The sequence below is a fragment of the Nicotiana tabacum genome, chromosome 17, assembly GCF_000715075.1.
Source record: "Nicotiana tabacum cultivar K326 chromosome 17, ASM71507v2, whole genome shotgun sequence".
NCBI lineage: Eukaryota > Viridiplantae > Streptophyta > Magnoliopsida > Solanales > Solanaceae > Nicotiana > Nicotiana tabacum.
Window position 1 is genome coordinate 106,663,145 of NC_134096.1, and position 26,922 is coordinate 106,690,066.

General features: G+C 37.8%; 2 protein-coding genes across 2 annotated transcripts; one reads left to right on the plus strand and one right to left on the minus strand.

Annotated features, from left to right (window-relative positions):
* Positions 1–798: 798 nt before the first annotated feature.
* Positions 799–5,374, plus strand: LOC107785391 (uncharacterized). Its single transcript, XM_016606689.2, has 4 exons — positions 799–953; positions 1,089–1,206; positions 4,896–4,987; positions 5,074–5,374. Exons 1-4 carry the CDS (start codon positions 938–940, stop codon positions 5,136–5,138), a joined length of 291 nt encoding a protein of 96 aa, XP_016462175.1. The 5' UTR covers positions 799–937; the 3' UTR covers positions 5,139–5,374.
* Positions 5,375–14,974: 9,600 nt separating this feature from the next.
* On the minus strand, positions 14,975–21,019 carry LOC107785392 (chaperone protein dnaJ 50). The gene is made up of 10 exons (XM_016606690.2): positions 20,844–21,019; positions 20,682–20,744; positions 20,526–20,592; positions 19,739–19,798; positions 19,512–19,562; positions 19,285–19,365; positions 17,490–17,602; positions 17,212–17,329; positions 16,903–17,029; positions 14,975–15,545 (listed from the first exon to the last, which is right to left on the minus strand). Exons 1-10 carry the CDS (start codon positions 20,963–20,965, stop codon positions 15,442–15,444), a joined length of 906 nt encoding a protein of 301 aa, XP_016462176.1. The 5' UTR covers positions 20,966–21,019; the 3' UTR covers positions 14,975–15,441.
* Between the last annotated feature and the right edge of the window lie 5,903 nt (positions 21,020–26,922).

Here is a 26,922-nt window from a genome sequence, read left to right on the forward strand (position 1 = left end):
CAGGACCAACTTCTTATGTGCGCGAGACCACTCCCTTTTACTAGCTCTTTACAAGCCCAACAAAGAGTAATTCATTATAAAGTGAAGAAAAAGACTTTCCACGACCAATGAGAGACACTTTGTCTTTCACAAAAGACAAAGAAGTAAAGAAGGAAAAAGGGACTACAAAGAAATCTTTGACTTTGCATTATAAAGTATAAATAAACCAACACTTCAGTTACCGAGGACATGACCCTCGATATAGAATGGTGTGGAGATCGAGAATTAGGGTTGTGGGTTGACATGTAGTTGAGAGTCTCTTCTAGTTGTACTAGTAGTATTGGTACTAGTCTTGTATTCTCCTATTCCGAGTTCCTTGTTGTTAGATGATATGGCATTATTGCCGGTAGTTTTTGCACTTCTCTCATAGTTTCGTATTCCTAGTTTCTTTGCTATTACATGTTGTGCTATTTGTTTCTGTTATCTTATTTCCTTGCCATTGTTACTATTTATTTATTGTGTCCTTTTCACTATTCTTGAGCCGAGGGTACCTCTTTTTCTTTATAAGGCAGGGAAAAAGTCTGCGTACATATTACTCTCCCCAGACCCTACGTGTGAGATTGCACTGATTTTTTGTTTGTTTGTTTGTTGTTGTTGTAAAGTTATTAAAAATTTTATGAAAAAACTATGCTAGTCGCAATAATATTACAAGAAAAAACAAAACAAAACAAAACTGAAGGAGTAAATAGTATTTTCATCTGCTCAAGTATTTAATCGGGCGGCTGTTACGCGCGACTCCATATATTTCCCTGTGAGCTCAACCGCACCGTCTCCATATATAAATACCCATCTCTCTCATCGGTTATTCCTTTTCTTCCCCAAATACGAATTTGGCCGCTATTAGAAATTCTCTTTCTGCGCGCTTACTTTCAATCGATCAAACTCGCGAAGTGCAATTATGGTTTGCGAAAAGTGTAAGTGGTGTAAATTCTTCTCTTTTTCCCCAAATTACTTCATTAGCTTCTCTTATGTTAAATGCATGCTTTTACCCAAGCAATTTCTGGTACAATTGACTTAGACCTAGGGTTTGGTAAATTTGTATTCTGCAGGTGAGAAGAAGTTGTCGAAGGTGATTGTGCCTGATAAATGGAAAGAAGGTGCCAGTAACACTACTGAAGGCGGCGGCCGTAAGATTAACGAGAACAAACTCCTCTCCAAGAAAAAAAGGTTACTTTTTCATTAATTGTTCTTTTTTTGGCTAATCACTTTATGGATTTACCAGGTTAGCTCCTATTTTTACCAGATAACCAATTACTGATTATCATAAAGACGTGCCTGTAATTACCTTATAATTGTTGCCTAAATATTTTTTACGCCATCCATACATAGAACTTAAACTCATTACTTATACTCATCGTCTTGATAGTGAGCTCCTTGAGTATTATTTGTTATTCACCTTCGACCAATTGTAAGAGGAAAAGAAACTAACAGAGATAATATGCTTGCTTTCGTCTAGGAATTTCTGATTTAAGAGTGATGCCGGTTTGTTGAGACTCGTTTTACTACTTGATACATACCAAACTTTTATCACTCATAGCTCAATTCCCATCTTCTCTAGTAGGAATTTTAGTGAACTAAGAGAGTCAGTTTTTTTTTTTAATGAAGTAAGTTGTTATCATTGAAAAGGCATCAAGAAGATGCATAAGGAAACAAAAGGTTACAAAGAGAGATGACTGTTAGCTCTATTAATACAAAAAAAGCTATGCTAGGATCAGAGAGCTAACAAAGTCCAAAAAATAGTCGGTGCTAGTAACAGGGGTCATGAAGTTCCAACTAAAAAGACTAACTAAACATCTAGCCTTCAGGAAACATGTTGGAGTTGAGATACTATCAAAACATCTGCGATTTCTCTCTGTCCAGATACACCAAAAAATAGTTGCTCGGATCATTTTCCATATCCTTCTGATGGCCTTATCAACTTTCCACAAAAACCAGCTATCATAGGCTTCCTTGATTGATTGAGGGGTGACCCAGGATAATCCAAAAATGGAATAAAAGAAATTCCATAAGTCAGTTGCAACTGGACAATGAAGGAATAGGTGGTTAATGCTCTCTGGGTTATGGAGACACATGTAGCATCTGTTGACCAGTATAGTGTTTCTCCTGATTAGATGATTAGATTATCCTGAGTGAGACACGCCCCTTTCAATGCTGTCCATGCGAAACATATTACCTTAGTAGGCAGTCTAGTTTTCCATATGTGCTTCCAAGGCCAATTCTGTAACAAGAGAGTCAGTTTTTTTGTAATGCTGGTCATATAAACTGATTAGTTGTGGTCAATCGAAATTGCATCGTACATTTAGAATAGTCCTAAGAAGACATGATCCCAGGCCGATACTTGACATGTACCTCAATTGTCTGTTCTAGATCTGATTATATAAATTGTGTTTCGGGAAAGATCCGACATAGTTTTATATGGATACCGTTTACTGACTTGAGTATTAATCTTAGATATGTTATTGTTTGTATCATTTATGAGAAATTGGATGTAATGTGCGACTGTTGAATCATGTCGTTAGTGCATATAGATATGTTATTGTTTGTATCATTTACAAGTAATTGGATGAAGTGTGCGACTGTTGAATCAATGTTGTTAGAGCATATTATGAAGCTAACTTTATGGAGAAAGGTTAAGAGACATAATATGAAGCTAACTTAAGATGGTGAAATATAATTAATTTGGCTGAGATCTTTTGTTAGCTTAATTATGAATGATAATGTTTTGGGTACTTCTTTTAATAGAAAATATAAGGAAAAGATTGAATAGGTGATATGGGAGAGGACAGAATCCAAAAGTGTGTATCCTAAAAGAGAAGTTCAAGTCTTTTTCTTTTGTTTTACTACAGTAATTTGGATACACAACTGATTCTTGAGATTTTTAATCTTTAAACTTTTTGAGGTGAATTCAATTTTGCTAACTCTAAGGTTGCAATCTTGTGTTTTAGGTTAGTTAGACTGAACTATACTCCAGTTTCATATAGTATGAGGATCCGGTTGTCTTATTTAAGAGGCATCTGATATAAACTGATGATTGAGCTAAACATAACAAGGTCTGCCTAAATTACTGTAGTAAAAGTCTAGAGGATCTAAGGAAATCATAATTAATACTGTATAGGATAGAGATGTAAAGAGATGTGGTGCTGGCAGAATGGTCACTGCAAACAGACAAGACTAGTAAATGAATGAATGGTCAGTGCCTACGGTAAGTTATTGGGTCTCTACCAAAGATCGTAGAAGCTTGGATACCATGTGAAAATAGGGAAAAAGGGAGAGGGAGACTAATTGAATTGGGCTATTAACATAGAAACGATCATTCTGTTGAAAAGTTTATCTTGTAAATCCTTCTTTCGTTATAACCGTTGAGTTTGAAAAGTTTGTGATGCTGGAGTGTAGGGTTTGATGATAGTGGTCAGTACTCACATCACTTTCAAAATTCTTGCATGTCAGGGTTGAGTTGTGGTTGTAGTCCATTAGCTAGTTTGATTTCAAGACCCCTTCCCTACACAAGATTGGTGAAGATAGTCCCTTAGCTGAGACCGGCATTAATTTTGTGAGAGATGAGTGGGAGAATAATGGCATATTGAAAATAAAGCAAAAAAGAATTTCTGGATCATGACATCAAAATGCAACTCAAACCACAAAAAGGACAAATTCAAATGTTTAACATTTGACTATGATTTTTCGAAATAGTTTTAACTATGAATAGTTGTGATTCACCTTACTTTTAAGTAGCAAAAAAGATGCCTTTTTGTCTTTTTATTTACTTGTATGCCCTCAGTAAATTTGTTTTTTTTTTCCGGAGATTGTTTGTGCAATGTGATGATTAACTACCTTTGCTTCTCTTCTAAAATCTTGAGATGCTGAAGCGCTGTGGTTCTGGAAGGCTCTGTTATTGGTAATTATAATAAAAGAATTTATAAAGACCATGAGAAATGATTAGTTATTATATTTCAATTTTTGTGTGTAGACCAATGGCTTAGGTTGATAATGGGAAAACCATCTTGGGTAAACATTTTAGTGTTCTTTCTGTAGGTTTTGTTGGTCACTGCATCAAATTTCGTTACTCGTGATTTTTTCCCCATTATTCCATAATAAGATTCTGTGGATAAGACTGTAGCTCATTCAGATGTTCTTCTGTATTATTTAGAACTTCGCTATTTTCCTGACTTAAGTATTCGACAATGTTCATCATCAATCCAAGGGTCACGTGCTCGAAACCGAACAGCTGCGCATTTATTTAGTAGTAATAATTTTTGTTTATAAAAGCACAAATAGGACAATGTGATTCTCCGGGAGTTTCTTTGTATGAGACATGGAATTACTGATGGAGCCCCGCTTGTGGAGTAAGAGAAAGAATGCAATTTACCACCTAGCGAAGAGTATTGGATCAAGTAGGCTTCTTTTAGACCACAAAATGAATAGAAGTTTTAGAAATCTCAAATGACAAGCCAGAAATCATTGTGTTGCAATACTAAAAGTAATAAGCAGCTAGCTGAACTAGAGGGGGTCAATTGGTTTTGTTGTCAGTTACAATCTTTTTAGTTTTACGTCAAATCTCCTAGGAGATCTTTATTTTTACACGTAGGAGATCTAAAATAAAATACAAGAGATCTTTGTAGGGTCATTTTCTTCTATTCAAATTGCAATGAGTTATGTTGAGCCATTTCCGCACTTAGTGCTCTAAAGTGCTTGTGTTTGTGTTAATGCAACAAATATCATTCTTTAGTTATCAGCATCCTATGGTAATTTGTTGCGTTGAATAAAATGCTTTGTACGACTGCACTTTGATTATGGTTAGTCTTGGGCATTTGCCATGCTCTTGACATTGTCTTACCAGAGAACTGGCTGTATTGCAGGTGGACACCTTATGGAAATACAAAGTGCATGATTTGCAAGCAACAAGTGCATCAAGATGGCAAGTACTGTCATACCTGTGCTTATAGTAAAGGTAATGAAGAGTAGTTTGGAATTGCAAATGATTTATATCATTGTATCGTTTCCTTGTGTTCTCTCTGAAGTGTTCTTCTTGTGCAGGAGTATGTGCAATGTGTGGAAAGCAAGTTCTTGACACCAAGTTATACAAACAGAGCAATGTATGATGGGGACATGAACGATCTAACTTGGCTGTTACCTCAGCACTCTTATCCTAGAGAACTGTTCTTTCTTTGTGAATGCTATCAAATGTGATGAGAAGCAGTTAATTCTGTATAATACTTAAAGAGCTGCAGTGATTGAGTTGCTAGAAATTGATCTTTGGAAACATTAATTTCAGTCAGTCTTCACTACCAATGAAAAAAAGAAAATATTAAAAAAATCAGACAGTCTTCACAATTGATTCTTTTGTGCTTTGGTCTCTCCTACCTTTCGCCCACTGTCTATTGTATTGACAAAAGGTTTAATTGTCATTGATACGTATCCTGAAAGGTTTAAGGGCAGTGCTCTTAGTTCTGTAACTAATTTAGATCGTTCTGAGCAACCCGGATGGTTTGAATCTTGTTTGCAGTTGATAAAAAGCAAAGGAACTAAAAAATTACTTAGATTAGCCTTTATTATTAGCAATGACTCGTGGAAAACAAAATGACCAATTCCGGACATATCAATGACACGGTTTATTGACTGGTAGAGGAGAGAATTCCAGTACTTCTCAATCTCCTCTGCACTTCTCCCGGGGATTCCCCCAGCTATAAGCAACCACCTGAATCTGATGATGACTACCAATTATCATTAGTTTTACAAACGGACGGACTTTAACAAAAGTAAAAACAGTAAATATGAACATGGAAAATGAGATGACGAAACCTCTCTCCAGCCAAATTGTACATGATTATCAACTCTTGTTCATCCTCAGAGAAATTAGTTTTAGCTATCTTTCCTGAAACAAGTCAACAACCATTGGAGGACTACCATGGAACGGGTAACAACAGAAAAACAGAGAAAAAACGATTCAAAAAGCAAGGAGCGTTTATACGTAGGTACCTTGAGAATCAGCAGGAATGTAATTAAAGGAAGAAAGGTGATCTGAATGTGCCGTTTTGAGTTGAATGCAGGCCAGAATATGATTTACTAGGGGAGCTAAGTATATATAAGCCTATGCTTTATTGTACGTCCCCTTAGTTTCCATCATTAGGATGACTTGAAAAACCTATAAATAGCACTACGGATTTCAGAAGAGAAAAGGTAATGCGCTGACTGTTCCCGCACAAGAATTTCCAAGGTGGTTGAGTGAGTGATTCCTTCTATTATGTGTTGGAGGCCTGCTGGAGTGCTGGACTAATTTTATAGGTTTGCCATGGAATTTTTTAACTTCTGATTTGAAAAATGGGTTCAGAGTACTAGGAAAGTAAAAATGGAGTATTTAATTTCTTATGCAAAATGCATCTTAGCGAGTCGTGCCACAGACGGGATGCTCCGTGGCCCAACTGACAATCATCCCCTGGCTACATGCTCCACACACTGGTAGCATTTGCAGCACACACTCCATGTTGTATATTTGAAAGAGGTTCTTGCTTCTCTCATGGTACACTCCTCTTCCCGTCGATCCTCTTTTCTCCTCGGTCCACAGAGACAAAATCTAGCATTGGTACCAACATTTCATCAGACTCACTAAGTCGGGATCACTAACTAGTATTAATCTAATATAATAGTCTCATATATCTAATATAATAGAAAATACTAATATAATAGAAAAGAACTGTCTTTTTTGTATACTTTTCCAGTTCTGTTGCTACCACGGGTTTTACGCAATAATCGGATTAAATAGATATCCGTTCAACATATGTCATCGAAATGATCTCGAAGACCCACCAAAGTACGAAAGCTTGCAATTGTGAATTGTGGTGGTTCCACTCGTCTTCGATAATCTACAGCTTGATTAGAGACAAATTATGTTTTAGGTCTTAAGTCCATGTCCATTTTGTATTATAGATCGGCTAATATGATGTAATGGCAATTCCTCGTCTAATCTTGTAGCTTGGGTTCCTTTTTAAACTTATATATGACGATTAAGTAATTGAAGCTAGGGGTGCACATGGAACGAGTTTGTTCGGTTTTTATCAAAACCAAACGAAATCAACTATATTGCTTTGGATTGGTTCAGTTTTGCCGGTTTTTTCGGGATTTTTTTGTTGCATAAATATTATTTCATTCTTACTTTGTTAAAGTTTTATATAATGTTTTGATAAGTAATTGTATGTTTAGTAAAAATTTAAAAAATCTGACAGATATATGATCTATTAAATATTCTTATGGGAGAATATTTTTATTAACACATGATAGTTATTTTTTTAGCTGTCTAACAATAATTTTTCGTTGGTGTACACTTTCAAGGTTAATCGAATTTAATAACTAAATATAAAAATCAATATAAAACCTAAATAATGATATGTTCTATTTAATTTTAAAATTATCGAAATACCATTTCAAATTCGAAAAAGAAATAAGAATTTAACAGATATTGACATATGAATATAAAAGAATAAATACATTTCAATAACACTTGATAATAAAGTGATGATACAACACATTTGTTTGACAAAAAAATATAGATCTTGGTTCAACTAATTAAAATTTTGTAAATGAGGGTCAATCTTAATTAACAATAATATGTCAAAGATGAAGTTCTCAGAAGTGTAATAAATTCTACGTAGATATATTTTAATAGTGGCAGCAATTTACAATCAATACTTAAGAAGTCAAAGGAAGTAATGTAGCATTAAATATTGTTGAATAGCAATAAATGACATTTAAGTAAATATAATGAATGAGTCACCCAAGAAATGATGGAATCTGTGAATATTCTTTCTAACAATGATGAGTGATGGACAATCCTTTGAATATCTGAGTTATTCTCGGATCTGGTGGAAAAGCGTAGACAAGAATCTTAACGAAAAAGTTGTGTTTGTATCCTTGCAATAAGATCCGATTCTCTCCTTTAAAGGCAAAGTATATTTTACAAATGAATCTCGCATGTCCCATATTATTGTGTCTCTTTCTATTTATAGGGAACATGTTCCTAAAAATCCTAACAGTACAAGTGCAGAGAATATCCACTAGAATATGCTCTTTTATGTCCTATCTTGAAACTAGCCGTTATAACTATATCAAGGGTGCTCGACCTCGGCCTTGATCCTTGATGACTCTCCGATCACGACCTTCATTGTTGATTAGATCACTCCGACCCATGGCGACCTGGAGATGCTTTACCGATGTCATTTTAACTTATATTCTAGAGATAGATTTTGACCCATACAGTTAGTCCCTCCGCTTATTGAGGCCGGCTTCACGGAAGAGTTCGATGAGTGGATCGCGTTGTTGGTGGTCGAACTAATCAAGCGGACTGCGTAGGTCATGGTTATTGCGGCGGCCGGGTAACGTGGCCCTCTATGGGCCGCACATTTCAAATACTTCGAATTTCTCGGGCGATTGGCCGGAGTTATGCTATCCACGAGTTAGGATGACGTCATGATGTCATGCGTCATTTTGTTTTGCGTGTGACCTTTGATTAGACATGCCGCTTAGGTTCCAGTGCCAATCATGATGAGTCGTTTTCGATTTTGGTGCCATGACCTTTATAAATAGAGGTCTTTGAACACAATTGTGGAGTTTTAAATCTTCTAACACTTCAAAATCCCATACCTTTCTCTTGCTCTCTTCTTATCCGAATTTCTCTTCCCTGTTTCAGCGACTTACCTTGTTCTTCATTTCCTCTTGTTTGTTATTCTCCTTCCTTACATTGAATCATGTCTAACGTTCCTTCTGAGGTTGGAGAGGGGAGTCGTGTTGCTCCCTTGGCAGTGGTGTTCCCCTCCTATGGGGAGAGCATTCCTGCCATCGATGAGGAGGAACCCTTCCCATCAGTGGAGGAGATAGTCTCACGCAACCCTGATTCCAGATCCGATTTCACCAAATCACCTGAGGCCGCACCTGGAGCTTTTCGATTAGTGATGACGATGAAGGAATTGGCGGAACTTAAGGCTAAATTCGGCCTTCCCAATCATATCAAGTTGATCCCGACCTAGGGGGATACGGTATAGGTTCATCGTCCTGGGTATTGCGCCCTCTACGCCTACGCCTTCTAAGTTGGATATTATTTTCCCATCCTTCCACTGGTGGAAGATTTCTGTCTTCACTATGACGTTTGTCTTGCTCAGCTCGCGCCGTACGTCTATAAAGCTATAAAGATGCTCACTAAGTTTGCTGAGCTGGTCGGGGTTGAACTGACACAATGTCATTTAATTCATCTATTTACTCCCAGATTTTATAGGGGAACGATGCTGAACCTTCACCACCGAGGGGGCAAATGCCTGGTGGTGAAGATGGATGACAAGTCCAATCATCAATTCTGGTTTAACTTCTTTTTTGTCAGAACCGAGGACGTTGTGGCCAATGTCCACGGCTTCTTTGAGGCTTGGAATTATACTCGTAAGTACTTTGGTTTCTCCCTCGTGTTCGGTCCTGAATTTTGACTTCTCGCCTTCTTCTTTTGCAGTCAAGACGTTGCCTCCTCCTTTGGACGCTCATATTTCTGACTGGATCAAACTGATCCTCCCTTACATCGTAGGGATTCGTGAATGGCCAAGTTTTTTCAAGAAATTCCGACTTGCTCTCCTTTTCGACTGGTAATTTCCTTTTAACCATCAGCGTCTTGATTTCTTTGTTCATTTTCCTTCGGTGGTTTTTCCTTTTCCTATTTTTCTCTAGCTTCGGCGAGGGGGTCTACGAGGAAGTCAAGAGCTCCCGCACCCTCATTCCGAAAGAGGAAGGCTACTACGCCCTCAGTTTCTATCCCTATTTCGACCGCGATTGATCCTATCTTCGTTCCAGTTTCCTCTGTTGCTGCTTCCGAATTTGTTCCTGCTTCGGCCGTGGAGACTTCAGATTCTTCTTTTATTCTCTCATCGACGAGGATGATGAACCTTTGCCTAGTGATGGAGATCTCCTACCTCGAAAGAGGAGGTCCGTGGATGTTGGTGACAGAGTTATCTGGGTCATTGATGCGACAGAAGGGGACTTTTCGTTGCATGAGACGATGACCATTTTTGTGGGAGATGATATTGAGCCTAGTCCCGAAGTTCCGAGGTCGGGGGGAGACGATATGGATGTGTCTCTTCCTTCTGCGGTGGTGGAAACTAAAGGGACCACTGCTGATGTTCTTAACACTTCACGGCGAGATGAGGCATCGACTTCTCGAACAGCTGCAGATACCTCCTTGCCGGCCAATGAGAAGGGCAAAAGAGTCGATGAGAATGGCGATGAATCAGGTTCTGACGTTCATGCGGACAACCTGAGGATGATGGATGAAGGGCTTACCCAGCTTGAGATAAGGTTGGAGGGGTCTACGAGGACTATCGCGATCCCCCAAAACACCGAGGAGGTAGTCCCTGCCCTTGGCCCTCTCTGTTATGATATAAAGGGTAAGACCCTTAAATAAATAGACGATGGTGCTTTGTCAAGGAGCATTGCTGGCCTTGCTCTTATGGTGAGTGTTTGTGCTTCGACCTCTTTTCTCTTCTTTTTTTTGTTATGTTTTTCGGGCGTCTTTTATTCTGACTTCTTTTTTCTCTTTCCTTTTTATGATTGCAGATGATGATTTTGGAGATTGAGAGCGCCTGGAAGGAGAAGAGGCGTAAAGAAATATTTGTGAAATTGAAATATAAGTATTTTGAGTATCGTATCTTCGCAGGCGATTTCGTGAAGGCGAAGATATGCAGGCCCTTCGGGACGAGTTGAAAGCGAAGGATGGTGAGTTGGTGAAGGCCATCTAGAAATGCAGTATCCTTGAGGGGACGTTGAGGAGTAGGGGAGAGGAGCTTGAGGTTAGCAGGGGTGTAGAGGCCCAATGCAATGGCCCTTAAGCTCAAGTGGTCAAGTTGCGGGGACAGTTAAGAGAGTGCCAACTTCAGTTGGAGGCCCTCAATAGTGAGATCGCTGAGAAGCAAAAGGAGCTTGAGAAAGTGGAGTCCTCTAGTTTGGATGCTTAGAGGAAGATGAAGATTCTTGATTTGGCGAATAGGACCCTCCGAGCCAAGCGTGAGAACAATCAATCAACGGCGAGGGCTAAGGAAGATCGACTCGAGGAGAGGATCAGAGAGCTGGAGAAAGATAACTCCGTTCTTCATGATCGAGTGGCCACTTTGGAGGCCGAGAAGGCCCAATTACTTGCACAGCCGTCCTCTTCCCGTATTTCAGATTTTTCCAATGTACCTCGGTATATGAAGAATGGATTCATGCTGAGGCCTAGTTAGATGTATTTCGAGTTTTACATGCAGCGGGGTCCGTTTCTGAGACTGCCCTTGAAGGTGTTCGTGTTAAGGCTCGTGGAGCTCGAGTCACTTGTGGATATGATCCCGCTACGCCTGAGACCGATGAGGAGGATGGGGACGAGGGTGTAGACCGGCTTGAAGAGAACGCCTGGTATGATACCACTTATCCTGAGGGCAAAAGTGGCGATGACGAGGGGGATCGAGATGGTGAGGGTATCAGTGGTTAGGGTGGTGATGCCGTTGACGACCGAGCTGGCGAGGGCATTAAAGGTCGTGATGGCGGCGACCGATAGTTTTCTTTTTGACTTTTTTGTGTATTTTTGCCGGTATCTTCACGAGCTTTTGTAAACAGTTTACGTATGAAATATCAAAGTTGTTCCTTGCATTTTCTTCCGTTCCTGTGGTTTATTTTCTATACTTGTATGTTTTTTGCTTCTATTGTTTGCTCGTTTTTCTTTTTGTCCTTCTTATTGTTATTGTCTTTTAACTGGCCGAGGCCTTGGAGCCGAATATTCATAGGTCACGTACGTTTCTTCGTTGAGATGTGGCCGAGGGCCAATAAGTGTTTGTTTGAGCAAGGTCGAACATAACCTTTCGTTAAATTGCGGCTGAGGGCCGGTAGGTGTTTGTTCGAGCCTAGTCGAACATAACCTTTTGTTAAATCATGGCCGAGGGCTGATAGGTGTTTGTTCGAGCCTAGTCGAACGTAACCTTTTGTTAAATCCCGGCCAAGGGCTGGTAAGTGTTTGTTCGAACGGGATCAAACATAACCTTTCGTTAAGTTGTGGCCAAGGGCCGGTAGGTGTTTGTTCGAGCGGGGTCGAACATACCTTTTAAATCGCGGCCGAGGGCCGATAGGTATTTGTTCGAGTTTAATCGAACATAACCTTTCGTTAAATTACGGCCGAGGGTCGGTAGGTGTTTGTTAAAGCTTAGTCGAACATAACCTTTCATTAAGTCGCGGCCGAGGGCCGGTAGGTGTTGTTCGAGTAGGGTCAAACGTAACCTTAATACGAAAAAGGTGTCCTGATAAACGTAAGTTTCTTATTACTTTGACATTGTTGCTTTGGTTACATACTTGGAGAAAATTACAGATTTTTGGTGTTTGCTGGTGTTCCAGTTCCAGTCTACCTAGTCCCTTCATTGTTTGACTTGTAGAGTATTGAGGAGTTAAGCAATGAAAATGTAACAACGGCCCCTCTCTCGCGTACTTCGACTCGAAGTGTTCCTTTCGCCGCCTCGTTAAAACCCTCCTTGAGAAAACCCAAATGGGACAAAACTCAAGTGAGGGAAAAAGAGTACGACTTGGGGGACACTTTTTCTCTCAGAAGTTGAAGTATATAAGGTAGCTGATGTTTCAATTATTTGGTAGTTGCTTTCCTTCCATTGTTTCTAGTTGGAATGGACCCTTATTCGCTTTGGCTGTAATTTTGTACGGACCATCCCTGTTTGTTCCCAGCTTGCCTTCCCGGGGGTCTTTGCTCGCTTGAGTTTTGGCTTTTAGCACGTAGTCCCCGACTTTGAGCGGCCGGACCTTTGCTTTGTTGTTGTAATAACATTCTTCTTATTTTTTTTGGGCGGCCATCCTGATGTACGCCATATCACTTCGTTCGTCAATTTCGTCGAGTTCCTGCCTTCTGCTCTCATCGTTATTCATACCGCTTTCGTGGGAGTACCTTAGGGTAGGTTCTCCGACCTCGACTGGTATTCTCTGCTTTAAAGTCAAAGTGTATTTTACAAATGAATCTCACATGTCCCTTATCATTATATCTCTTTCTATTTATAGGGAACATGTTCCTAAAAATCCTAACAGTACAAGTGCAGAGAATATCCACTAGAATATTCTCTTTTATGTCCTATCTTGAAACTAGCCGTTATAACTCTGTCAAGGGTGCTCGATATTGGCCTTGATCCTTGATGACTCCTCGGCTTCAGCCCTTGTTGACTCTTCGACCACAGACTTCATGGCGACCTGGAGATGCTTTACCGATGTCATTTTGACTTATATTCTAGAGATAGATTTTGACTCATACAACATTAATTAAAGTAAATAAAAATGGATGTACTTCATAGTTCTATTAGATATTACATCCCATGAGAGGATCCCAAGTATTTCTAGGCATTTTTAAAGAAAATTCTATATAAAGTTTTAAAAGTATATATAAAAATTAAATATTTATATGTCGGTTTGGTTCGGATTTTTTTTTCTTCTCAATACCAAACCTAATCTCATTTTTTAATCGGTTTGGTTTGACTTTTCGGTTTGGTGTGATTTTTCGGTTCGGTTTGAATACCCCTAATTGAAGCTAGAAAGAGTGTGTACGTGCAATCTAACATACGTTCAATATTTGGTTAATTGTTTTTTTTGTTTGCAAAATCACTCTTGGTTCTATGACATTCCATTTGCATCTATATTGCACGCGATTATGACCCTACAAGATGTGTTGGCCGAAGCGAGGTTGCTATGCCTCGCATCGTCTTTCCAAATTCCAAGCACGGAAGAAAGTGATCGGTGACACTTGTATCAGAGCCTCGACTCATGATCAAAGTAAGGCGCAATATTAGAGCAAAGCCAAATAAAAAACATGGTGCCGTCCTCTCTTAGCTTGCAGCTTTTAATAAAGCAAGTAGAATCAAATGGTAACATGATTCGTCCAATCCTTTGAAAGAACAACACATTTACAAAACCTGACAATTACGATGTAACATTAGTCATTATAAACACATGATATTTCCCTTGCTCCATTTTTGGTTCTAGATTGTGGTCCAATACTGCTTGTTAAGCATTTTCCTTTTTGGCACATATGGTAGAGGATTTTGGGGATCTGTTCATACGGTCTATTTCAGAGCAGTATAAATATGAAAGGGTATTCAGAATGATGGAGCAACAACTCTCTTTTCCTTTTTATTTCTTCTACACAAAGTATCTTCTTAAATGTTACAGGTAGGGAGGTTATTTCACTTGTATTAAACTTGTTTCGTGCTTGTTAGTCTTACTTTAGTAGAATTGATACACTATCAGCACAAAGCAGAATATTACAACTTTGTGACCGACCATGGAACGCGATGTCGATATCCCAACAGCAGAGTGTTGAATTCAAGAGTTGCAAAGGGACAATCTTGGTTTTGCATATTACCACCTGTCTTTGTGAAGTTCACGCTGGTTTATCGCTTGCAGGCTCAAAAGAAACAACTCTACAACTCAAAGAAGATTTTGTTGTTGCAACTAGCATCTCTAGGGATTGAGTATATATAGTGCTGATTAAAGACACTAGAGACTTTTTTAAGGAGTGCTAGTTCCTGGACAGTAAGTTACAAAAGATGATGAGCATTGATGATGAAGATGCATGGGACATTCTAATAAAGAAGGTGGGTGCATTGTTGTTTGTTGGGAAAACAACTGACTCAAGAATAGAAGATAAAGATGTAAGGTCTTGGCAAAATTCTGAGTGGAGTTGATGTTCTTTTTGGCTCCCTTTCATGACGCAACAGCTCACGTAGAGTGTAAAAAAAAAAAAGAGGGTAAATACAATTCCACTGCCAATACAAGGTAGTGATGAGTTAAACTGCTATCGTTGCCATGGAAGTTAGCCCAGTAAACTAATTCCATTCTGCTGCTAGATGAAGTCAATGCAGATAGAAAATAAAAGGTTTAGTTGAGCTAACACTGCCAATTGGTAATGATAGACCTGCAATTATCATATTCACCAGTTAAGAATATGGTACATACAAATACAACATAGCCAAGCCAAGTATGAAGTGTATTGTCTGATGGAACGCAATCTCTGCTTTCAGAACATACAGATGGTCCGCCACATATTCTAACCTAGCATTATATCAGCAAAATCACCATGGGGAGTGGTGCTCATCAGAAGAAGCTTGTCCACGAAATTGCTCCAAATGCAGTATGATTGCTTCCCGATACGTATTTTGTATAGTTATTCTGAATACTAGTACAGTAGTGACACTAACTGTGACTATCCAAGTTCTATGAGGATACTACCAATCTAATAAGCTTTCGGTGTCAAAAGAATTTTGTTGTCTTCAAGAATGAAACGTTAGACTTTTGGCTTCATGTGTCAAAACACTTTCCATCAAAGCTGGTCTCATCCTACACATAACCTTGAGTAAGAAAAAACTTTTATCTTCGGCGTTTTGATTCCTTGCGCATCTCTGCCACATAGCTTTCGAAGTTGGACTTCTCCCAAAGTCGTCTTTGAATAAGATCTTCCTTGGTTGATTCGTCTGATAAAAGAAGCATGAACATTGGAAGAAACATAAGCAGTGAGGAAATGAAAAGAAACTTTCTTCAAAACACTATATCGGAAGTATGCCAAGTAGCAAAGGTCGAGGAGACATTCGTTAAAAGCATCAGCAGTGGCATATACAGCCTTCATCACTTATATATTTCTTAAGATTTACACAGGCATCTGAAATACTTTTTGGTTTCAACTTGGCCATTTATATTATTCAAAATTGCCACTTTGTGGCATCCTTTCATACATTCAGATTAATGCCCATGTCAATTGACGACTAATACCTAAGCTGTCTTGCATGAATTTAACCCAAAAATAAATTGATGAGTGCGAAGGATCATAAAGAGATTAGGTAGTGGAGAAGACAGAGCAACACATGTTGTGTGCTTTATAGTTGGTTTTTGAACTTTTTTCAGTTTAACTCAACCAACGTGACAGATATTCTGTATTTGGAGAATAAAAAGGCCTCACTGAAATTTCAAAAGTACAAAACGAATTGATGCAGTGCCAGTTAACATCTATGGTTGTTTGCATTTTAGATTATTTTTTCTTTTGGGTATATTTCTTTCGCCGCACTTATATCTGTTTTTCTTCTAGAACTTAAAAGTTACCACTTGTCCCTTGATAGCTTCAGAGCAGGCAACCTAAATCAAGTGACTGATCTGACTAGAAGGTCCTTAAGAAGTAATCTGCGATAGCTAAAGATCATGATTACCAACGTAGATGGCAATGTGGAAATCTACAATTTCAGTCAATAACTAAGAACCCTAAAGCGTAAAGCCGGCAATTTAAGAAAAGAAAAGGTAAACAGAAAGAATGAATATGCCTAGTAGATGTCAAAATGAAAAGGAAAATAAGAACTTTATTTCAAGGTCCAATTCACCAATTAAAGAGATGGTTTACAATATGCCAACATAGTATAAGAGATTTTTATATAACATCCACCAGTTTGGCATCTTCAGATATGAGCACAAAACAAACCTCAAGTTTGAATCTACCTCACCATGATCAATTACTTTCAATCTTGAATGTTATATATTTTCTCTTTGATCAATTTCTGGAATACAATAAGATGCACGAATTGCACTGGTCATTGTAAGGAATTCCTCCTAATTAAGCAAGTCAATGGAGGAGTCAGGTATGGGGTGGTAGGATCTACCTCGCCCTTGGATTGATACTCAAATCATTTGGGCCAAATTCATTTTACTATAGCCATATTTTTGCTTATACACTTAAACTACACAGTGGACTATTTTTTCTCCTATTTCATCTAATTCAAATCAAATACCCAACACTACCACAAGTTGTACACATAGAACATGTTTGAAGATCAGTTTTAGTCTTACCAATAGATATCCATGAGTCAATAGAAATCCTAAGAGACCTTCGTGTCAAATAGGAGGCATCTTCCCACGAGTATGGAGCACGCTTGACATTGTACCTCCAGAACCAAGATCCATACCATAGCAACAGCTGCAGAAGATAGAAGAAGAATGTCAGCAACTCTGAATATATGATATCCATAGGCATAAAGTATCTTATTTTAAACCCTCTAGCAGAACAAACTATAAGCACAAGGAAATTTGGATATCAACAGACAAAGCCAAAATGTCTTTTTATTTCATTGTAATGCATAAAACACAAAAAGCTGCTACCTTTCCCAGAGTGTAAGGAAGAAGTATAAAACGGATTCCAATTAATTCCCAAACAGAAGGCTTTTCAGCTCCCTTTATGTCCAAGTTGAGTTCCTTGCTAAGTTCTTCCTCCACCTTCCTGTGATCACAAAATAGCGAATTCAGCGGATAAACCCAGATTTAGCAAATAAACAAATTTGAATGACAGCCTATATGAAAAGCAAGTATATTTTGTCAAGCTAAAGCCAGAAGATTCAAATCAGGTTGCATAGTCAATAAACGAAGAGATCTGCTCATACTTGTCCATCTGCTTGTTGCTCTTCTTCCTATTAGCAACTCCTCCAGTGCGTTGAAGCTCCAAACCACGTAGCTTGTTTTTATAAGCTGGTGTTTTCTTGACCATCTCAATAGCCTAGTAAAAGACGAAATCGCAATTTATAACACATGGTGAAGAAATAGTAAGAAGCAAGAAAAAAACTACTTCCATCTCCAACTATAGGTCACTCTCTTCTACTTTTTGTTGAAGTGCAAGGTAACTACATTTTATTTATGCCAGATATTACCATCTCCCAGAATTCAAAATAAGGAGAACTTTTTATTTGTTTTATTTTATTTTCATCATGATGTAACCTTTCAGCAAATTGCACTTCTTTTGGATCCCAACTGCTATTTTGCAATGTTCCCCCCCTAAAAAATAAAAAAACTCACCCAAGATCATTTCCATTGCAACTCAAACTAGGTAGCCGAAAAGTGAGAAAGGAATATGTAGAAAACCGTGGGCCCTGCTATAAAACATGTTATGAAGATTTATGCTTTATGATTTACTGTCGAATTTTGGGGCGTATCTTGGTGATCTATTATTTAAATAGTAAAATTGCAAAAAATGTGGTCTCCTACTCGCCTTAGAATTCAAGAAATAGGTAGCTGCCTCACATCAGTCTTATTTCTATAGGTAATTGGAAGCTACTGAATCTTCAGATGCTCATTCAGAATAGGGGAGAGTTTTGTGAGAAACTGAGAATCGTGGTTCAACTTGCTGAAGCTTTTGTGGCTTCTATAGCGATTTTTGCAGTCTTAGATCAAGGGCATTTAATGTGAATTCACAGAATCTCATCCTTCTCCCTCTTAATTTTTCGGGAATAGGCACAGTCAATGTCGTTAACTTTACCTATTTAAGATTTGCAAAGCATAGCCAGTCCCAAGCCCCGACAAAAGGTGGAGGGTTGCAACAGGTTAATAGCTAGAGTAAAAGTAGTAAAACTATGATTGATTTTTTCTAAATATGGATAGAGGCATGATAATTACTAATTAGATCTCTCTTAGTAATGCCTTTGTTTCTAACATTCTATTGGATCAACATCACCACAAATTTCTCCTTGTTCTCCAAACTCTTTATGGATCAACTCTCTGTTGTTGTCAGTTGTCCTAATTAAACTCCTCAGAATACACTACTTTCTAACGTTCTAGCCACAGAAGAAGACTTGAACAATCCCAAGAATCCCTATTCGCTCAGCTTTCAGTTCTGGTGAATCGTGTACTTATCCTACGATAATAGGTGAAACAGAACAGGGTAATAAGAGTAACATTGGCTAGAGGCTAGAACTGGCCCAACGATGTTGTAGTTCAGCTATTGATTACTAATCGCAAGCATAAATCATCTAAAGATGCATATCGTACACAAATTTGGCAAGAAACAATAATTATCTCCAAACAATTAATCACACCTTGTAAGATAGGAACATAAAATGATGTATCTTTATATCAGCTATGCTTACCAAGACAAATACTCAAGGCAGACAGTCACCTATGCAGAATGATTGCTCATATAATCTCACCGATCATTATAGAGCTATTCTTTTCATTTATTGCTAAGGATCGTGTTGCTCTTAGATCATCAAACTGAAACTTGAGTCATCACTTGAATTTTCAATCATAAAGCCAAAATAAATGGAAGAAATCAAAGCAAAACAAAAATCATGACAGCATTCTTCAGTTTCCAGGCTAGAATTAAAAAGCTCTTTTTTAACCAGTAATTGCTGATGCAGGTAGCAAGTTGAAAGAAATCCTAGCAATGAATGTGTACTGTTACTTTACTTGATTATATCTTGTCCACTGATTCAGATACTGAAATGATGAGAGTATCAGAAGAAGACCAATGAGGACAGCACGGGGATCCTACAATTTAAAACACAAACAGCTAAGTGAGCATAGAATCAACTTAATATGTATCAATGAAATCTCAAGCTCAAAGTTTCACCCATATGAAGTGTTATGGACAAAAGAAAACAAATATCTGGCAGGAAATAGGAAAAGGCTCTCACAGTTTTGTGACCATAGTAAGCATGGTAATACCGTGCCGTATTGTAGAAAAACTGAAAATTCAAAAGCATGAATAAAAGACATTAGTGACCTGACTATCATCTGTTAATTGAGAAGTCTAATACAATTTCCCAAGATAGTCAAAGACAAAAAAATTGAACCACTAGGACTCCTCATCGTAATTCTATGAATTATTGTTTATGCAAACAATATCTAAATGGAAACTAACCTCCTCTGGATGGGCAAGTGCATAATCATACTGTTCCCTCGTGGCATCGTCTTTCAAAATCTACAAAGAAAAATCAGCCATTTAATATTTATCACAAAAACATACTACTCCCTCCATCCCAATTATATGACGTCCCAAACTGTTAGATAATGTTCCATTAAGCTAACTTTTAGTTATAAGTACTATAATATTATACTCCATTACAACTAATATAGCAAATAATTAACATCTTAAAACCCCATTTCCTGTCAAACAACTCATATAATATGGGGATGCCGAGGAGGATGTAGGGTATTATTAATGGGTTCATACTAACCCGGTGGCTTTGACTCATACCATGTATGTGTATGTAAAAAAGCATTGATTTCGAACCCAGTAATCAAATAAGCTGTGGTAGAATCCCAAACTCTAACCCACAAAGTTCAAATCCTGGATCCGCCTTTGATGGGACAAAGGGAGTATTGGTTTTAGATCAGATGCATCTCACTTAATGAAAACACATTGTGCTGACCAAGGGCCACAAGAAAGTTCATTTTTCTATACAGTATGAAATTAACACTCCATTAGGATTGACCCAAATTCACTCCAGTTATGCCACTTCCATCTAATTCTTTCCTCTTTTTTTGATTCATTGGAGGCTGTGCTGAATTTTGAATTGGCGCCTTTGTTAATATATTCATATAACTGAAACCATAATATGATGTGCTAACTGATGCATTACTGAAGCAAAACAAGAAAAAAGAAAACCAAAACCTGAAAAATAGATTGTAACCAGAATATTGATTACCTCATAAGCATTTGCAATTTTGACAAAAAACTTCTTTGATTCTGGATCGGGGTTTTTATCTGGATGACTAAACAACAAAATTATCAACAACTTCCAAATTAACCAAAAAAAATGATAAGAATATAAACAGAAATAGGAGAAAGAAAAAAAAATTACTGTTTCAGAGAGAGCTTGTAATAAGCTTTCTTGATTTCAGAAGCATTGGCATTCTGAGTCACCCTATCAAAATTTCAAAAACAATAATAATAAATAAGTGGAAAAATAATGAAAAAAATGAATTTAAAAAGGATATATAGTGTAATTGGGAGAATTGATTACCCAAGGAGATCGTAACAGTCATCTTCATCACAGTAAATGGAGGAAGAAGGCTGAATCAGAAGGGAGAGCACTATTGCTACTGTGAGCGCAAACCACTGCATCATCGCTCTTCTTGCCGCCATCTCCGGTCGTCGGCTTTTTTTTAAATCTCTGTCTCCGACAAACTCAGATTGCGTTTGTATATGAAGGCTGCTTCTATATGGGCAAATTGACGTTTCTGTCCTTAAATCGTTGACTTCTTTCAGTCAAATCAGCTCAACAAGTTTTATGATTTCAATAAGGTTCGTGCTATATAATGTCAATCATTCTAGTTTTTCTGATATAAGTTATATTCTTTATTCTAGATAATTGAAATTTAATACGAAAAACTTTACTTACTTTTGATTATATAAGGGCAACTAATTAAAAAGTGATTAAATAAATTTTTAACCAATTATTCCATTCATTCTATTTTATGAGGCATTATTTTTTTTATTAGTCTGATCCCAAAAATGTATATTTTTATATTTAGATACAATTTAATTATAAATTTTTTATCATAAAAATCTTATGACATATTAAAATTCAAAAGTTATAAATTATTTCTTTATGTCTTCAACTTGTATTTAAGCTCCACAAAATCAAATAATGATCCTCTTCAATTTTTTCCAAACCTAACCAATCCAAATAAGCACTGAGTCTTTAATTTATTACAACACATATGCCATTTTTTTAATTTTATTGTATGCTCATAATTTATTGGAAGAAGAGAGGAGGAAAGAAAAATGGAGGATAAGAACGGGTGTCTTTTTTTTTGTTTCCAAACCGGTGTCCGGTACCCGCGGATTCGCGCTGCGTAGAGCCCCATTCGGGGGGAAACGCTCCTTACCAAGATTTTTCCATATCCAGGGTTCGAACTCGAGACCTCTGGTTAAAGGAAGAGCAGTCTCATCCACTGCACCACATCCTTTGGTGATAGAAGAACAGGTGTCTATATTTAGTGAACTTTTAAAATAGGAACAAAAATTAAACACCACCTTTAAGAAGAACAACCGGTGAAAATGCTTGGTTTTTGTTTGACTTGCAACTTGAGCTTCATGGGCCAATTTTTTGGGCTAGTAGTAATGGGCTACTAAACCACCTTGGGCCTCATAGCCCATATCCGTCTGTCTACAACACTACAATCTTTTGGTAAAAATTGCATGGAACGCCCTATTTGGTCGCCCGTTTTTAATTTGTACCCATTTTATTTTTCCGTTTGCATCCGTAATCATTTTTTTGTTAAAAGCGTTTTAAAAAAGCGATTTTGTCCTTCTTTAATAAAAGACTATTGATAAAACGGTAGACTGCAGGACCAAACTTTAGCATGTCTTGGTATGAAATTTTAGCAAATGAACTAAATAACTTCAGCATGCATTAGCAAAAACTCATTAGAAAATTACATACTGCAAGACAAAAATTTAAGCATGTTTAGTCCGAAATTTTAGCAAATGAACTAAACAACTTCAGCTTGTTTAGACTGAAATTTCGAATAAAACTCATGACAAAACTGTAGACTGCACGACAAAACTTCAGCATGTTTTGGTATGAAATTTTAGCAAATGAACTAAATAATTTCAGCATGCATCAGCAAAAACTCATTAGAAAATTACATACTACAAGACAAAAATTTAAGCATGTTTAGTCTAAAGTTTTAGCAAATGAGCTAAAAATTTTCAGCATCTTTAGACTTAAGTTTCGGATAAAACTCATGACAAAACTATAGACTGCAGGATAAATAACTTCAGCATGCATTATGTCACGACCCCAAATTCCCACCATAGGAGGTCGTGATGGCACCTAATCTCTAAGACTAGGTAAGCCTATTAATGCAGAATAATAATAGATATCTGAAATAAATAAACTACAAATCAAATAATTACAACTCCTAAAACCCGGTAAAAATAAGTCACAAGCTTCTAAGAATTTATCCTCAATGTCTCATATATATATATATATATATATATATATATATATATATATATATATATATATATATATATATATATATCAAGGTTTTAAAGAAAATAAGGAAGCAACATGATAATGATAGAAGGGGACTCCGGAGTCTGCGGACGCTGGCAGGTATACCTCGAAGTCTCCGTACACCGGTAACTCACTGATGTCTGGGCTGGTAAGATGTACCTGGATCTGCACAAAAAGATGTGCAAAAGCGTAGTATGAGTACACCACAGCGGTACCCAATAAGTGCCAAGCCTAACCTCGGTAGAGTAGTGACGAGGTCAGGTCAGGCCCTACTGAAAAAATAAATAATGGCATGGTAAAATGTTTAACAATATAATAAGATAAAATGACAATGGAAATGAGTCAAGTAGTATGTCACCATTTAATTACACCAAATAATGGCAATTAATACCTCGCGAAAATAAAATAGAATTCTTTTCAACTTTAAGAAAAATCACAACAATAATCAAAAGCAACTGCTGCCATAAATCAATATCAACAAGGGCACTCCCGAGGTACGACCTCGTAGTCCCAAATCATAAATAAATTCACAATATCTCATTTTCTTATATCACCGCGGGAGCCTTTATAATTTATTTAAAGAAAATATTTTTTTCGAAATAACATCCCGCATTTTTAGCCACCCTTATCACACCGCGTGACTTCTAGTAGTTTTACCTATTAGCCACGTGTATCAAGCCACCCTTATCTCACCGCACTTGTTTTAATACCCAGACCTTATACCACCGCATGCGTATCAATATCACAATATATCACAATTTGCACCTCAAGTGCCCAAATATTTCAATTTGCCAAAATAAATCAACAACAATATTTTCCATAATAAAGAGCTCACGGCTCCATCACAATGAGCATGAAAATCTCACAAAATATTCGGAAATAAATAACTCAACAAAATAATATTTCAAAATTTTAATACGTTGCTTTAATACCAAATTTAAAATGTCAAATAATTCATATTAATAATATTTAATTTAAAGAAAATCACCCTTCAAATAATGCACAGAATAAAAGAAACCAAGTTTCAATTAAACAGGTAAAACAATTAGCATGAAAAGGTCAAGCAAATTTAAAGTATAAACATTTAAATCAATGATGAAGAATATAACAAGGTAAAATTATTTAATTAATATTCAACATCGATCTACACAATTTAAAGATATAATCTTTTATATTTAGCCCGCGTACACACTCGTCACCTCGTGTACACGACTTTCAACACATTTCAATTTATCATTTCAATACCAATCCTAGGAGAAATTTTCCCTACACAAGGTTAGACAAGCCACTTACCTCGACTTGCTCCAATTTAACCAAGTAATATGCTTTTTTCTTGATTTTCCGATTCCGATCGACTCGTATCTAGTCATAATTAATTCGATACAGTCAACAAAAATTGTAGAATCAATTCCATAAGAAAATACTACATTTTTAAAAATAAAATCCGAAATTAACTCAAAAAATATCCGTGGGGCCCACGTCTCGGAATCCGACGAAAGTTACGAAATATGAATGCTCGTTCAACCACGAGTCTAACCATACCAAAATGACTAAATTCCAATAACAATTCGACCCTCAAATCCTCAAATCTATCCAAGATGGTTTCTAAAATTTTCCAACTTAATCACCAATTAACTAATAAAAACAGTGATTGATTCGGGTAATCTAACCAAGATTGAGTTAAGAAAACTTACCCCAATTTTTTCTCTGAAAATCTCCCAAAAATCGCCTCAATCCGAGCTCCAAATCGTTAAAAATGGTTCGTCCCAATTTTCAGAACTTAAACATTCTGCCCACGCTTTTCTTCTATGCGATCGCGGCCAAAGGCACGCGATCGCGAAGAACAAAATAAGGTTGCCCAGAATTAACTCTACGCGATCGAGGATATCCCCACGCGATCGCAAAGCACAGAGTTCCCAGCTCTATGTGATCGCAACCCTCTACACGCGATCGCATAGAGCAAACACGTGACCTCTACTTCTGCTCCGTTACTCTACGCGAACGCGACCTTCTTCACGCGTTCGCGAGTCACAAAATATCAAAGCTACGCGATCACATCCCGCTTCATGCGATCGCGAAGCACAAAACTCAGCAGCCCTCAATTAACCCTTCGCGATCGCATACCTTCTCACGCGATCGCGTAGAAGGAAACCAGAACCTCCAGAAACTAGAACTTCAGCTATCAAGCCAAGTCCAAAAATAATCCGTTAGGCATCCGAAACTCACTCGAGCCCCTCGGGACCTCAACCAAATATACCAACAAGTCCTAAAATATCATACGGACTTAGTCGAGTCTTCAAATCACATCCAACAATATTAAAAATACGAATCACACATAGATTCAAGCCTAATGAACTTTGAAACTTTCAATTTCTACAAACGACGCCGGAACCTACCAAATCAACTCCGATTGACCTCAAAATTTGCATGCAAGTCATAAATGATATAACAGAGCTATGAAATTTTTCAAAACTGAATTCCGACCCCGATATTAAAAAGTCAACTCTCCGGTCAAACTTCCAAACTTAAATTCCTATTTTAGTTATTTCAAGCCTAATTTAACTACGAACTTCAAAAAATAATTCTGAACACGCTCCTAAGTCCAAAATCACCATACAGAGCTGTTGGAATCATCAAAATTCTATTCCGGGGTCATTTTCTCAAAATATTGACCGAAGTCAAATTTAGCATTTTAAGGCCAACTTAAGGAACCCAGTATTCCGATTTCAACCCGAACACTTTCAAATCCCGAACCAACCATCCCCGCAAGTCATAATTTTCTAAAAGCACATACATGGAGTTTTATTTAGGGGAACGGGGTTCTAAAAGTCAAAATGACCAGTTGGGTCATTACATTCTTCACCTCTTAAATAAACGTTCGTCCTCGAACGAGTTTAGAATTATACCTGGAGTGGTAAAAAGATGAGGATAACAACTGCGCATATCATGCTCGGTCTCCCAAGTTTCCTCCTCGACTAGATAACCCCTCCACTGAACCTTCACGGAAGCAATGTTCTTTGACCTCAGCCTTCGAACCTGCCTATCTAAAATAGCCACTGGTTCCTCAACATAAGATAGATCCTTGTGCAGCTGAACCGAACTAAAGTCTAACACATAAGACGGATCTCTGTGATATTTCCAAAGCATAGAAACATGGAATATCGGATGAATTACAGAGAGACTAGGTGGTAGTTCAAGTCTGTAAGCCACCTCTCCAACTCTCTCAAGAATCTCAAAAGGATAGGGCTCAACTTGCCCTTCTTTCTCAATCTTATCACACCCCTCATAGGCGAAACCTGGAGCAGGACCCACTCACCAACTATGAATGCAACATCACGAACCTTCCGATCTGCATAACTCTTCTGTCTAGATTGGTCTGTACGAAGTCGATCCTGAATAAATTTAACTTTTTCTAAGGCATCCTGAACCAAGTCTGTACCCAATAGCCTAGCCTCGCCAGGTTCGAACCAACCCACTTGAGACCGATACTGCCTACCATACAAGGCCTCATATGGAGCCATCTGAATGCTCGACTGGTAGCTGTTGTTGTAAGTAAACTCCGCAAGTGGTAAGAACTGATCCCAAGCACCCCTAAAATCTATCACACACGCCCGAAGCATATCCTCCAATATCTAAATAGTGCGTGCCCGTCCGTCTGAGGGTGAAATGCTGTACTCAACTCTAGCCGAGTACCCAACTCTCGCTGTACAGCCCTCCAAAACTGTGAAGTAAACTGTGTACCCCGGTCAGAGATGATAGATACCGGTACGCCATGAAGTCTGACAATCTCGCGAATATAGACTTGAGCCAACTGCTCGGAAGAATAGGTAGTCATCACAGGAATGAAATGAGCTGACTTGGTCAGCCTATCCACAATCACCGAAACTGCATCAAACTTTCGCTGAGTTCGTGGAAGCCCAACAATTAAATCCGTAGTGATCCCGCTCCCATTTCCACTCCGAAATTTCTAACTTCTGAAGCAATCCACCTGGCCGCTGATGCTCATATTTTACCTGCTGACAATTAAGACACCGAGCTGCATACTCCACTATGTCTTTCTTCATCCGCCTCCACC